General features: G+C 39.9%; 1 protein-coding gene across 4 annotated transcripts in view; it reads left to right on the top strand.

Moving 5' to 3' along the window:
* CASK (calcium/calmodulin dependent serine protein kinase) overlaps positions 1 to 13,317 on the top strand; it is a 541,831-nt gene that overhangs the window by 255,280 nt on the left and 273,234 nt on the right. For all 4 annotated transcript variants that reach the window (XM_030202350.1, XM_030202349.1, XM_030202348.1 and 1 more), the window contains exons 8-10: positions 1,721 to 1,843; positions 7,503 to 7,586; positions 11,661 to 11,760. In XM_030202350.1, coding sequence (XP_030058210.1) covers positions 1,721 to 1,843; positions 7,503 to 7,586; positions 11,661 to 11,760 — 307 coding nt within the window. The remainder of the gene's footprint in view (positions 1 to 1,720; positions 1,844 to 7,502; positions 7,587 to 11,660; positions 11,761 to 13,317) is intronic.

Genomic DNA, 13,317 nt, shown 5'->3' with positions numbered 1-13,317 from the left:
TTAGTGTATTTCAGTTTTAGTTTTCTAATCATTGAACAGACTTAAAATGAATTCACGGGGTCTTATTCAAAATGAACTTTTCCCAATGTTATGTCTGTGGCTAAAGTCTTCATTGAATAAGGTTTATAATTGATTTCCCTAGTTTTCAGCTTACATATAGTTGCTATGTTAGTGCTTACTTTCTGCCACTGAATTTGCTTCTAACCATGGATTTCTAGAAAATCCTTTGCCAAGTGTTGGTACTGGTAGTGGCTACAAAGGAACTTCAGCCTTGCACACTCAGCTGTTGCTGGCCTCTGTACACTCTCCATCTTTATCTGCAGGACCATTGCCATCTTTCTCCCTTCCTGACTCACAAAGCTTATACAATCATTCCCCTGTACTTGTAGGGAATGCAATCTGGTTTCAATACTATTCTTTCCACCATGTTGAGCATACTATTATCTTGCCAGGTACTTGTGACCTGAATTGGCCACTGTTAGAAACAGGATGCTGGGTTTAATGGACCTTCGGTCTGACCCAGTATGGCAATACTTATGTACTTAAGCTGTTCTGTAGATACTTATGAGGCCTACAGCAGTGCTTCTCAACCCAGTCCTCGAAGCACACCTTGTCTCATCAGGTTTTCAGGATATCCATGATGAATATGCACGAGATAGATTTGCATGCCCTGCCTCCGTGGTATGTAAATCTATCTCATGCATATTCATTGTGGATATCCTAAAAAACTGATGGGACTAGATGTGCCTCAAGGACTGCGTTGAGAAGCAGTGGCCTACAGTGATAACCACAATGAAAATGCATGAAACAGATTTGCATACAATGGAGGCAGTGTATGCAGATCAATCTCATATATATTTATTGTGGATATTCTGAAAACCTGAATGGCAAGGGGGTACTTCAGGACCAACTTGGGAAACACTGCATTAAAAGTATTTTGGACCTATGATTAAAGCACCAGCTGTATCAGTTGTTTGTGGTCTGGTTTAAGCAGTGGTGATTTATGATTACTCCAGCTTTTCCATTTAATAATCTACATTATGAGGGTAATTTTATTAATCATTTAAATGTGTAAAACACATTTACATATTTGACTGGCAAAGGGGTATTCCAGGTCCAACTTGGGAAACGCTGATTTAATGTGTCCACCAAATGTTTCTAAAAATTTCTCAGAAAGGCAATGTGTTTAGAGACATTTGATGGACACATTAAAGCTTTTTGGAGCTATGATTAAAACTATACTACCTGCACCAGTTATCTGTGTTTATGGTTGCTGCATTTTCCCCTCTTAACACACCTGTATGATATGTGGTGATTGCTTTTGTTCATAATTGTTCTTTATCAACTGATTTTAACTTGGATGAATAATAAACAGCCTCCATCTTTGTTGCTATGACATAGAAGATTTACTATGATTACAGATAAACATAAAATAAACTTTTATTTAAGCATGTTAAAGGTTTCTAGTTTATAAGAAGATGCTTTTTGCCCAAACAGCATCAGCACCAGATTGAGAAAGCATCTTTTAATAAGCTTTTATTTTTAAAAGTGTCTTCCAATTCAGATTTGCCAAATTAAAGAATGCCTATCTTGTTATGTAAGTTTATATAATCAACATAACTACAGCTTGATTGATCAGCCAGCAAATCAAAGTTAGTAAAACTGTGTGTGTATTAGTCTCTCTGTAGTTTATTTGCATGCTTTTATATCTTGTAATCAGATGAACCCAAGGCAATGGAGCCATATCTCTGAAAGTGCCAAAGACCTGGTGCGCCGTATGCTTATGCTGGATCCAGCAGAAAGGATAACTGTGTATGAGGCACTAAATCACCCTTGGCTTAAGGTAAATCTAGAAAAAAAGGGGGAAAAAAGCTCTTTCACCTTTTTCAGTAGTGCCCACAAATAGGAACATTTGGTAAAGTGTACATATATTGTTTGATTTGTCCTTAGAAGAGTGAGAGTTAAGTATTAATTGAATCTTTGTACTTTGTTGCTGTTCAGATTTTGTATTGGTTAAGTTTTTCCACCTGTGATGGAAGTCTGTGGATAATACTGGTATGGATGGACGTTCCACCTTCTTTTCCCAGACACCTTGCTTTTCAAGTGCTTTATAGTGAACAAAAACAAAGTACAAGTAAGTAGCTGGGAAATACCTTGCCAAAAACAGTCAAAAACAGGCGAGTACATATATTGGTGGTTCATAATTGTCAATATCTTCCTGGAATGACCACCATATTTTTTGAAATTCTAAGACTATTAAGTTTTTTAGTACATATAGAAGGGCATTCTTAAAAGAATGTCCAAGTCAGGATTGGGACGTCCTGTTTATGCCATCCCAAGAAACGTCCATCTCGCAGCTTTTCAAACAGGAAAAACGTTGGGATTTCCTGTTGGAAAATACTTGAGAAAGAGGTTCATGCACTGAAAATGTCCAAAATGAACAGGCAATCTCATTCCCTTCACGAGAGAGCCTCAACAGATGTAGCTTCCTACTTTAAGCCCTGCCAGCAAGAGAGAGGCTCAACAAAGCAGACCATACCTGTATAACCAAAGCTGTAGACTGTGACTATTCCCTACACTAATAGCCTTTGATTGTGCCCACTGTAAAGAACCAAATAAACAACAGTCAGTGTGCCTCCACAATATGCAACCTGCCTTACTTGTCAGGGATTGGGTGCACTTTCTTCAGAGATTCTTCACCCTGTCACCAGATCAACCTCAAGGTCTCACCCAGGGGTGTGCTGGTACATTTTTAACAATGGGCTCTCGCTCTCTGGGTGTAGCCAACCATGCAATTTGGGGAAGGGGAGGGGTGGACTGGCAGAAGCTATGCATGCCTCTCTCTCCCCCCTCCTCCTCACGCGGGCACGCTTGGCATACCTTTGCTTGCAGGGATGCCAAGCCCCACCAGCCAATAAACGGACTACCAACACGCCCCGCTGCCTGTTTCTGGCTCTGAGCAGCAGGCTTGGACTTCTCTTGCACACAAGACAAGTCCATGCTGTTGTTCAGAGCTAGAAACAAGGAGCAGGAAGCAGCAGTAACATAGTAGATGATGGCAGATAAAGACCAGTACAGTAGTCATCTGGTAGGGCTCATCATCCCTGCCAGCAAAGTAAAAGAGAATTCAGGAGGGGGCCGTGCCCACGTTTTGGGAGCCAGTTGTTAAAGTACCCATTGGGGGGGGGGGTCTACTTTAACAACCGGCTCCCAAAATTCTAAAAAACTTAACAAACGGCTCTTGCGAGCCTGTGAGAGCCCACTCCAGCACATCACTGGTCTCACCTATGGAAACTCCATACCCACTTTTCTGCAGAAAAAGTTTCTCTTCTTGCAGTCCAGTACAACAGAGCCAGTTCTGTCCCAGAAAAGGAACCAGAGCTGCTGCAGCTATTTTTCTGATCACTAAAAAGACCCTAAAGTTGTAAGATGGGCACCCTTCTTTCTTTCCTTAAAATTTCCTAGCTGTTCACACTGGATCTCATATATGCTTTCATATACATTCTGATTCATCTACACTGTAGGAAGTACCCATTTCCTTCTATACATGGACCATTATCAATACAAAGATCTTCTTTTTATCGGCCCACAGTGTTTTTACTAAATTTCATTTAGGGATGACTACTCATTTACACAAGTGAGATTACCTAATATTTCCATGCCTTAATAATTGGCTTCCACAAGCTTCCTTGGAGAACCTATTTCTAACCCTCAGAGATGAAACAACTACTTCAGAGCTAAGATTTCACCAGGTTTATGAAGTCATCCCTTTGGCTGTGATAGCGTGTGCTCCTGTTAAGTGTGAGGACTCACAGATACAGGCATACAAGGATATAAAAGAAAAACCAGATTGTTATTAGCACTCAGTAAAATATTCTGAAGCCTGTTACTTCACAGGTATAGTAAACTAGAAGAGCAGAAGTGTCTTGGGATTCAGGTGCAATCTTATACAGGCTTTTCACACCATCACAGCAGCCGACAAACAAGATTTCATTCACAGGAGATATTCTAGACACTTAGCAACATTCCTTTTTTGCCATTGGACAGACTGTAAACCCTAATGCTTCTTGTCCACAGTATTCAGACTTCTATCATCACAGCCAAAGCCTTATTACAGATGTTGTACCATATGGCCACTGTGGTACATATTGTATTCTATGTTTGCCTAAATATACGAGAACCTCAGTGGAATCTCAAGTTCCAATGAAACTAGTATACCTAGCCTCCATGTACCATTCTTCGCCAAACTATGGATACAGCCTAACCAAATGTGTCCCATTTGCACCAGTGGAAGTTCATTTGGTTCTAACAGAGAGCCTGTCATAGCCCAAAACACTGCTCCCCATAAATCTCCTGGAGCTCCAAGCCATATTTTACTCCCTTTGAATATCATCCATCTTGTTCAAGATAATTCAGTATTAGTTCAAACCGAGTTGCCATGTTTTATATCAACAAATAGGGGAGGGGCAGGATCCCTCAGTCTGTACCAGAAAGCAGCAACAGTTTGAGACTTTCATTACCAGTCACATATAAATCCAGGTTGTTTATTTCCCTGGCATTCAGAATTGGATGGCTGACAGGCTCGGCAGAGTTTTAGTTCTATGGACCAGCAAACTCTGCAGATATTTCATTTGCAATATTCCTCCCCCTCCCCCCCACAAATATAGGCCTCTTTGCCAGTAATGAGAATGCAAAGCGGCCTCTGTTCAGTATTTGGAATTATAAATTCAAGTGGAAGAGGTTCTTCATCTGGTATGTTGCAAATGGTCATGATCCCATTTAGTGTCTTCGTGATACCATACTACACTATCTATTTGATCTTTATGACTTAGGACTGCGGACATGCTGTTTCAGAGTATGTTTCCATTCTCTCTCAACCTATCATACCCCTGTCCTGTCTGTCCTAACCCTTATCCCTTACTTGTCCTGTCTGTCTGTCATAATTAGATTGTAAGCTCTATCGAGCAAGGACTGTCTCTCCATGTTCAAGTGTGAAGCGCTGCGTACGTCCGGTAGCGCTATAGAAATAATAAGTAGTAGTAGTATCAATAGGCTACCTGCTTCACGGTATCCTATGATTTCTTGATTTTTATGATGAACCTTCTTCAGCTCAAGCAACCATTGTGGAAAACTTGTATACTTCAGACCTGAACATCATCTTTATATCTTTGATGAAGCTTCCGTTTGAGCCAATGGAATCAGCTTCACTCAAGCATTTTGCCTGGAAAGTTCTGTTTGTAGTAGTGGTCACGTTGGCTAGAATAATAATTGAACTTTAAACATTAGTTACACATGAACCATATACTCCATTTAATCACAACAAGTACCACTTTGCAGTCATCCCAAGTTCTTACCAAAGATAGTAAAATCTTTCCATATTATTTGAGGAGATAGTGCTCCCCTACTTTTACCCAAAACCTGATAAAAATTCATGCAAGAAACACATATTCTTGGTTGCAGATGGGCTTTTGCTTATTCCCTCAAAAGAACTGAATCCTTCAGAAAATCTACACAACTGTTTGCCTCCTTCAGCCCCAACAGGATTGGATTCCAATAGCAGAGTCCATTTTGGAAAATTCGCTAGCATTCTACATCCAACTCTGTTATCAACAAACTAATTAACCAGGGAAGTGAAATGTCATCAAATCGGTGCCGTGGGAGCTACACTGGCCTTGAAATCTGCTTCATGGGATTCCATATGCAAAATGACTTGGTTCTCCCTTCATACCTTCACTTCACACTACTGAAGAGGGTGGCAAACAGCTTATATGCCAAACCTCACCCATGGGTGTCTAAATTTTTCCTTCTCTGCACCACAAATCTTTAGAGTCCCTCAAGCCCCCACTATGCATGCCAGTGTTTCCTTTTCTACTGCTGTTGCTGAGAGGAAGCAGAGGTAGGAGCAGCTGATGCCCCTGCCTGTCACTCTGCCATCATTGCCCCTCCAAGCTCTCAATGTCTCCCTTTAATGATGTGCTAATATTCATGCATCTAAAGGTAGATATGCAGGGTTCTGACAGTAAAGCGACCAACAGGAGCACTGGCATTCTCTTGCTTCTGCTTTCCTTTTGGTGTTGTCATTGGAAGCAGTAATGGCAACTATAGGGCTCAATTGGAAAGGGTAGGGGAATCCACTGGGGTCAGGAGGTAGGATACTGGGGGAAGCGTACAGTGAGGCAACAACCACCAGTAAAGAAGAATAGGTTTTCTCAAATTGCCATGCCACATGTATTCACTTTTACAGTGATAGACCTATTATTTTGCAATTAGTTATCAAGCATCAGGAGCCATTAATTAAATTCCAAAGTCTATCATTTATGAATACATATGTCACTGGTAATTTGAGAAAACCAACTCTTGCATAACAGCGTGTCGATGATATGGTCAGAGGTTCCTCTTATTCCAAAAAAGGCAAAATAGTCTTCCACAAATCTCAAAACAGAAACTATAACTTCAACAGTGGAAGAAAGTCCATTCAAATATTCTCACAGCAATGATAAATGTTCACAGGCAATATGGTGGGAGGAAAAACCTCAGACATCGCAAAGAGTTTTCTGCCATGAACTGAAAAGTGGACCACAAATAACTACTTTTAGCGATGACTCGGTCAAGGTCTAAAACACCTCCATTTCCATCAACCATTTTAAACTTCAATCACTCTGGTTAACTTATAATAAATATTCAATATTTTTATTTATTCTATTTTAATTTGAATTTTTCAAAACTTCATATGCTTCGTAAACTTCAAAAACTTCAATTGAAAGCAGCAAATGATTTTCAGTGACAGCTTATCTATGAAAAATGCTGGATCCCAACAGGCACCCATTTTACTGAGGCTTCTTCAGGGGATTCTATCCAGTTGTCATCTGAAAAAGAAAAAAATAGAAAGCCCAGCTTCGTGCAAAGTGGAACGTCAACAAATCATACTATAACAGTGAGCCACAGTACTCTGAAAATTGTATAGCTGTTATAAAAAGATTTTAAGTTAACCAGCATGATTAAAGTTAAAAATGGCTGGTGGCAATCGAGGTACTTTATACCAGTGGTTGAGTCATCGCTAAAAGTAGTTGTTTGTGGTCCACATTTCAGTTCGTGGCAAAAAACCTCTTAGCGATTTCTGAGGTCTTTTTCTCCCTCCATATTGCCTGTGAACATTTATGATTGCTGTGAGAACTTTTTGGGTGAGTTACAGAGGTTCTGGTTCCCCTCCCATTCATCAAACCACAGGCACCACATAGGTCTCCCAGCCTAGTTATATCTCCCCTCAGCAACTAGTGTTACAGTTAAATAGCACCTTTTTTTCTTGCATAGTTGATAGGCCTTACAGGTTTTTCCTAGTCTTTTTTTAAAAAAAATAGCAGGCACAGTATTTCAGCTTTGCATCAATTTGACAAGCCCTAAATAGTCTTGAAGATAATATTCTGCTATCATGGTTTATTGCATAAAAATCTGTTTCTTATAATGACACCTGTGTGTTTTTCTTTCACTGCTGTTTCTTCTAGGAAAGGGACCGCTATGCATACAAAATTCACCTTCCAGAAACAGTAGAACAACTGAGGAAGTTCAATGCAAGAAGGAAACTAAAGGTAACACTATTGTCCCAGTGTTTTAATACCATGTTTTATTTTTTTGTTTTGTTTTTTATTACATAGAAAAAATGTATTTACTGTATTACCAGAGTTTTGTAGTCCTATAAACAAAACTCCCAGTGGTTTTAAGAAGTGTTCTTGGCACAACGAGATCACATCCGTACTCACAACTGGTACTTGCCGTTCATTAGACCCAACCACAAGGGCTCTAACTGTAAGCTCTGTCCTCAAATGCAGAAAAGCACCCTAAAGTGTTCAGAAGTACTGTGCGAGAGACTTTTAGTTCTTCTAAGTCTAGTCCATCGACATTGGAATTGGAGGTATCAGTCCCCAAGCTCCCAGAGCTGCATCAGACACTGAAGACGAACCAACACTGAGGAGGTCTCTGCCTGCCTCAACGTCTGGCATCAGTAGCTCCCATCTGAGCTGTGCATCCTCAGACCCGACACCGGCAACCCAGAAAGATTCAACATTGTCCACGTTGGCACCGAGGGACCCTGATGCCAAGTATGGAGCAGAATCAAAGAAGTACTAGCATCTGACCTCCTTGAAGCACTGTTCCATGGGCTTCAGGATGCCAGCGTCTCCAGTACCCCAATGAGCATCTGCCCCAAGAAAACAGTTCCCTCTCCACAGAGTCTGTACTGACACAACAGCCTCTCCAGAGCCAGAACCAGATCTACAATTCAGGCCCTTCATTATCTTAGGCTGTCACCGCACTGGCACTTCTGGGCCATGCTGCAGGAGGAGCTGGAGCATAAATTGGCTCGGTGTGATGCTAAAGCATCGAGGACGTGGTCCTGCTCAATCCGATACTGGAGGCTCATGCTCTTGTCATCAATACCGATGCCCTGCTGGGTGTCGGAGCTGTTGCCAGCCAAAGCAGTGATTCTCTCCAGCCCATTAGGTGGGTGAAATGAGTAATTAGGATACTCCTTGCTCTGTACAGCCCATACATAAGAAGGTGGATTATATGTATATCGTTTAGAAGGCTCCCAGACTTGGGAAGCAGGAGCTTCCTCACCATTCCATGAGGGTTGAATCTGCCCTCAAAAGACCCAGAAGTTCCAAGGCAAAGCCATAGCAGAGAGATTAAATGAATTCTTTGCTTCGGTCTTCACAAAGGAAGATTTGGGAGAGGTACTGGAGCCAGAAATGGTATTCAAAGCTGACAAGTCAAAGGAACTGAATGAAATCTTTATAAACCTGGAGGATGTAATGGTGCAATTTGACAAATTGAAGAGTAGCAAATCACCTGGACTGGATAGTATTCATCCCTGAGTTCTAATAGAATTGAAAAATAAACTTGCAGAACTATTGTTAGTAAAATGTGATTTGTCTTTAATAATTAAGCATGGTACCAGAACATTGGAAGGTTTCCAATGTAACGCCAATTTTTTAAAAACAGGTTCCAGAGGTGATCCAGGAAATTATAGACCGGTGAGCCTGACGTTGGTGCCAGGCAAAATGGTAGAGACTATTATAAAGAACAAAATTACAGAGCCTATTCAAAAGCATGGATTAATGAGACAAAGCCAACATGGATTTAGTGAAGGGAAGTCTTGCCTCACCAATTACATTTCTTTGAAGGGGTGGACAAACACGTGGATAAAGGTGAGCAGGTCGATATTGTATATCTGGATTTTCAAAAGGCATTTGAGAAAACTACCCCCAGCACCCCCAGACCACCCTTGGGAACTAAAGGACTGGTGAATGCCAGATCAGCTGCAAAGAAATCCTTAGTGATCCATGATGCCATAAATGAACAGCATCTTGACATTAGGAGTAGTGAAACATGGCTAGATGAAAGTGAGAGTTTACCACTGGCTGAACTATGCCCAACAGGTTTCAACATCCAACATCAACCAATACCAGGAAGACGGGGTGGAGGGGTAGCAGTCTTGATTCGGGATACAATCAAACTGCGCAGAATATCCATCCCCCAGCTACATGAATCAGAATCTCTTTTAATCCAACTTGAAGAGGAGAAACCAATCTGGCTGCTCATGGTATACCGAGCACCTTGTAACAACACAATTCACATCCACCCATTCCACTCCACTCAATGTTTTATAGACCTCTATCATATCTCCCTCAGCCGTCTATTCTCCATGCTGAAGGACCCTAGCCACTTTAGCTTTTCCTCATAGAGATGCCCCATCCCTTTTATCATTTGCATTGCTTTTCTCTGTACCTTTTCTAATTTTGCTATATCTTTTTTGTATTGCGGTGACCAGAACTTTAGTGCACAGTGTTCAATGTGCATTTGCACCATGGAGAGATACAAGGGAATTATAACATTCTTGTTTTTGTTTTCTATTCTTTTCCTAATAATTCCTTTCTGTTTACTTTCTTAGCCACTGCTCACGCTGAACAGAGGGTTTCAACATATCAACGATGACACTTAGATCCTTTTCTTGGGTGGTGACTCCTAATGTGGAACCTTGCATCACGTAGCTATGATTTGGGTTTCTCTTTCCCACATGCATCACTTTGCACTTGCTCACATTAAGCGTCATCTGCCATTTGGATTAGCAGTCTCGTAAGGTCCTCTTTCAATTTTTCACAGTCCTCTTGTGGTTTTACAACTTTGATTAACTTTGTGTCATCAATAAATTTAATTACCTCACTAGTTGTTTCCATCTCTAGGTCATTTATAAATATGTTAAAAAGCAGCGCTCCCAGCACAGACCCCTGGGGAACACCTCTGTCTACTGTTCTCCATTGAGAATACGGATCTTTTGACCCTACTCTGTTTTCTCTCTCCTAACCAGATTTTAATCCACAATAAGACATTACCTCCTATCCCATGACTTTCTAATTTCCTCAGGAGTCATCATGAGGTACTTTGCCAAATTCCTTTTGAAATTTCAGGTAAACAATATTAACCAGCTCGCCTTTATCCACGTGTCTGTTCACCCCCTTCAAAGAAATATTGTAGATTGGTGAGGCAAGATTTCCCGTGATTAAATTCATGTTAGAAATATTGTTATGCTGGGCAGCATCTGCACTGGTCTTCATTGGTGATGTCACCCAACTGTAGTGATATGGTTCCCGCTGTCCTTGGAGAACACCTGCTATAGGAGAGTAACTTTGCGTTATGGAGCAGTAACCTGTAACCGTTGTATTTATCTTACAGAATGCTGAATACACTGACTTCTCTTTTATAAGTAATGTATTGCATTATTTTGAGTAGCCTTTTTTTTTTTTTTTTACAGTAGGTGCCTATTTATTTATTTAACACATTTGTATCCCACATTATCCCACTTAGTTGCAGGCTCAATGTGGCTAACACAATACCGTAGAGGTAGACTCCGGTTCAATAATACAAATATATAGTACAGTAGAAAGCATGTAACAAACATCAGTATAAAACAACAAGGAAATAAAGAGAGGGTAGATTGTAGAAATCTAGTACAGTCCATATTTTGTTGTGTTGCATGAAGTAGGAAGTTAATTTGGTATGTGAAAGCAACGATACATGTGTCTGGAGGATGGTTCAGCAATAATTTTTCATGCTGCCATAATTAAGGTTAAATTCCTTAATTATATATGTCAGACTACTGTTCTTTAGGTAGTTTCGAAATAAATGTCAGTTTTCTGTAGTGAAGGAAGTGAAAGTAATGTGACAGTACTGTTCAAATAGCAAACCTGTCTGCCTAGCTGTCAGCCCTGAAAATACTGCTATAAGTCTAAAAGGGACTTCACATTCAGCCAGCCAAACACCATTATTGTACTCTTCTGCCTGAGTAAGAAGAAAAAAAGAAGTACAAGTTTGGAGAAAAATTGGGAAAATTCTAAGGTTTCCATTGTGACTTCAAACACAATGTAAGATTGCTGTACTCTGTAACTAGGCAGATTAGTCAGATGGCAAACAAAATACCTTCCAGCCAGTATATAGCTATAAGAGGTAAACTGATATCCCAGTGAAAAGACTTATGTGCATTTAATTACAAACCCGTCCCCACCCCAATAAAAAAAAAGTTGAAAAAGGCCTATTTACTTTATTAATATGCATTTATGTTTAGAATGCTTTACTTTGCAAATTAGACTGAGTGTTCTTTCCAACAGGGTGCTGTTCTGGCAGCTGTCTCAAGCCACAAATTTAATTGCTTTTATGGGGACCCTCCTGAGGAACTGCCTGATTTCTCTGAGGATCCTACCTCCTCAGGTAATTGTTTTTGTTTTTTGTTTTTTTATCTAACTATACTTTGGATTCATTCATTTTCACCTCCCTCACCTTTTCATTACATTAGCATGTTAATTACAAATTAGGTTTGTAATTTGTAGAAAATGGTTGAGATTTTAGGCTTGTGATGGAGAGGAGGGTTTCTATTGAACAGAAAGAAAGATGAGTAAAATGACTCAAATAGATGCTGACACGCAAGAACAGTGATACACCTTCATAACTCTGCTGTTGCGTGTCAACATCTATTTGAGTCATTTTATTCGTGGTGGTTTCTAACTTTGTGCGTGAGAAGATGCTCATCTTTCTTTCTACAAATTCAAAGTCACTGGGTGGCACAATTGTGTGCATTGATAACAAGGAATATCTAGTAGCCCCTGATGCAGCCCTCCTGGGCGAAACACGGCCTGTGTCGGGCTTATTTCATCTCACCAATTTTTTATTAAACTTTGATTTTATCTGTACTGTTCTGTTTTGTTTCCATCTTGGAGTTTGCGGATCGGTTACCCTGTTGTTTTCTTACACCTGCAATCACATGCTGACATCCAATAAGAAGATTCTTATTGTCTGCAAACAAATATTTGCCTTCAATTTTTACTGAGATATGAATCCTATTCTAGGACTTAAATTTTTCAAATCTGGCATCAAACCCAGATTTGAAAAATTTAAACCCTAGAAGGGAAGCTGGAAAGGGAATTGTGACTGAGGATTATTACAGCAATGGACATGAGTTTATCACTCGACAGCTGAAGGAAATTGATGGTTACTGAATTACCATATGGACAAGCAAGTTACTATGAACATTTAGTCAACCTGTTGTTATAGTCAGTTTAATAATTTAATACGGGCTAAAATTGGCTCAAAAATAGAATTATCACATGAGTAACAGAAAGTATGTAGCAAGAATGTAAAGGAACAATTATAAATTGTTAAATTGAGAGCTTTTTGCAAACATCATTACCTCGGGAGAAAGAGTGAAGAATAGTTTTAATACTTGGATATATGTATGTATGGTGAGAGAGTTGATAGAGTGGGTAATATGAGTTTTTATGTTCAGAAGGTTGAGAGTGAGTGAATATAACAGGAGGAGGCGTAGTTAGATCTATCTCTCAGAATATATTTCAGAAGTGTTTTGTAATAAAATAAAGTTGAATATGGAAGTATTATATATAGCTATTTTACAATGAGGCATTAATTTTGTAACTAGATTGAAATTAATCTACTCAATATGAAGTAAGTTTTTACATATTCTTTGGAGATATTCTGAAAACCTGACCTACCTGTGTCACTCAAGGACCGGAGTTGCCCGATCTCTGTCCTATACCATCCATTATCTTCTCCGTTAAAAAATATATATGTTTCTCCTATGCAAAGTTGAATTCAGATGCAGTCTTGGAAGGCCAGTCCACACATTCACCTCCCTTTCCATAAAGAGGTGTTAGCTTATATTACTCCTGAATCTATCCCCTTTCACCTTCATCCCATTCTCCCTTGTTTCCAAGATTTCTTTCAAGGGGAAGAGACTTGCTTCCTGTGCATTTA

This window comes from Microcaecilia unicolor, chromosome 4 (assembly GCF_901765095.1).
Source record: "Microcaecilia unicolor chromosome 4, aMicUni1.1, whole genome shotgun sequence".
NCBI classification, from domain to species: domain Eukaryota; kingdom Metazoa; phylum Chordata; class Amphibia; order Gymnophiona; family Siphonopidae; genus Microcaecilia; species Microcaecilia unicolor.
The sequence above is the reverse complement of the archived record's forward strand: the minus strand, read 5'-3'. Positions and strand labels throughout refer to the sequence as shown.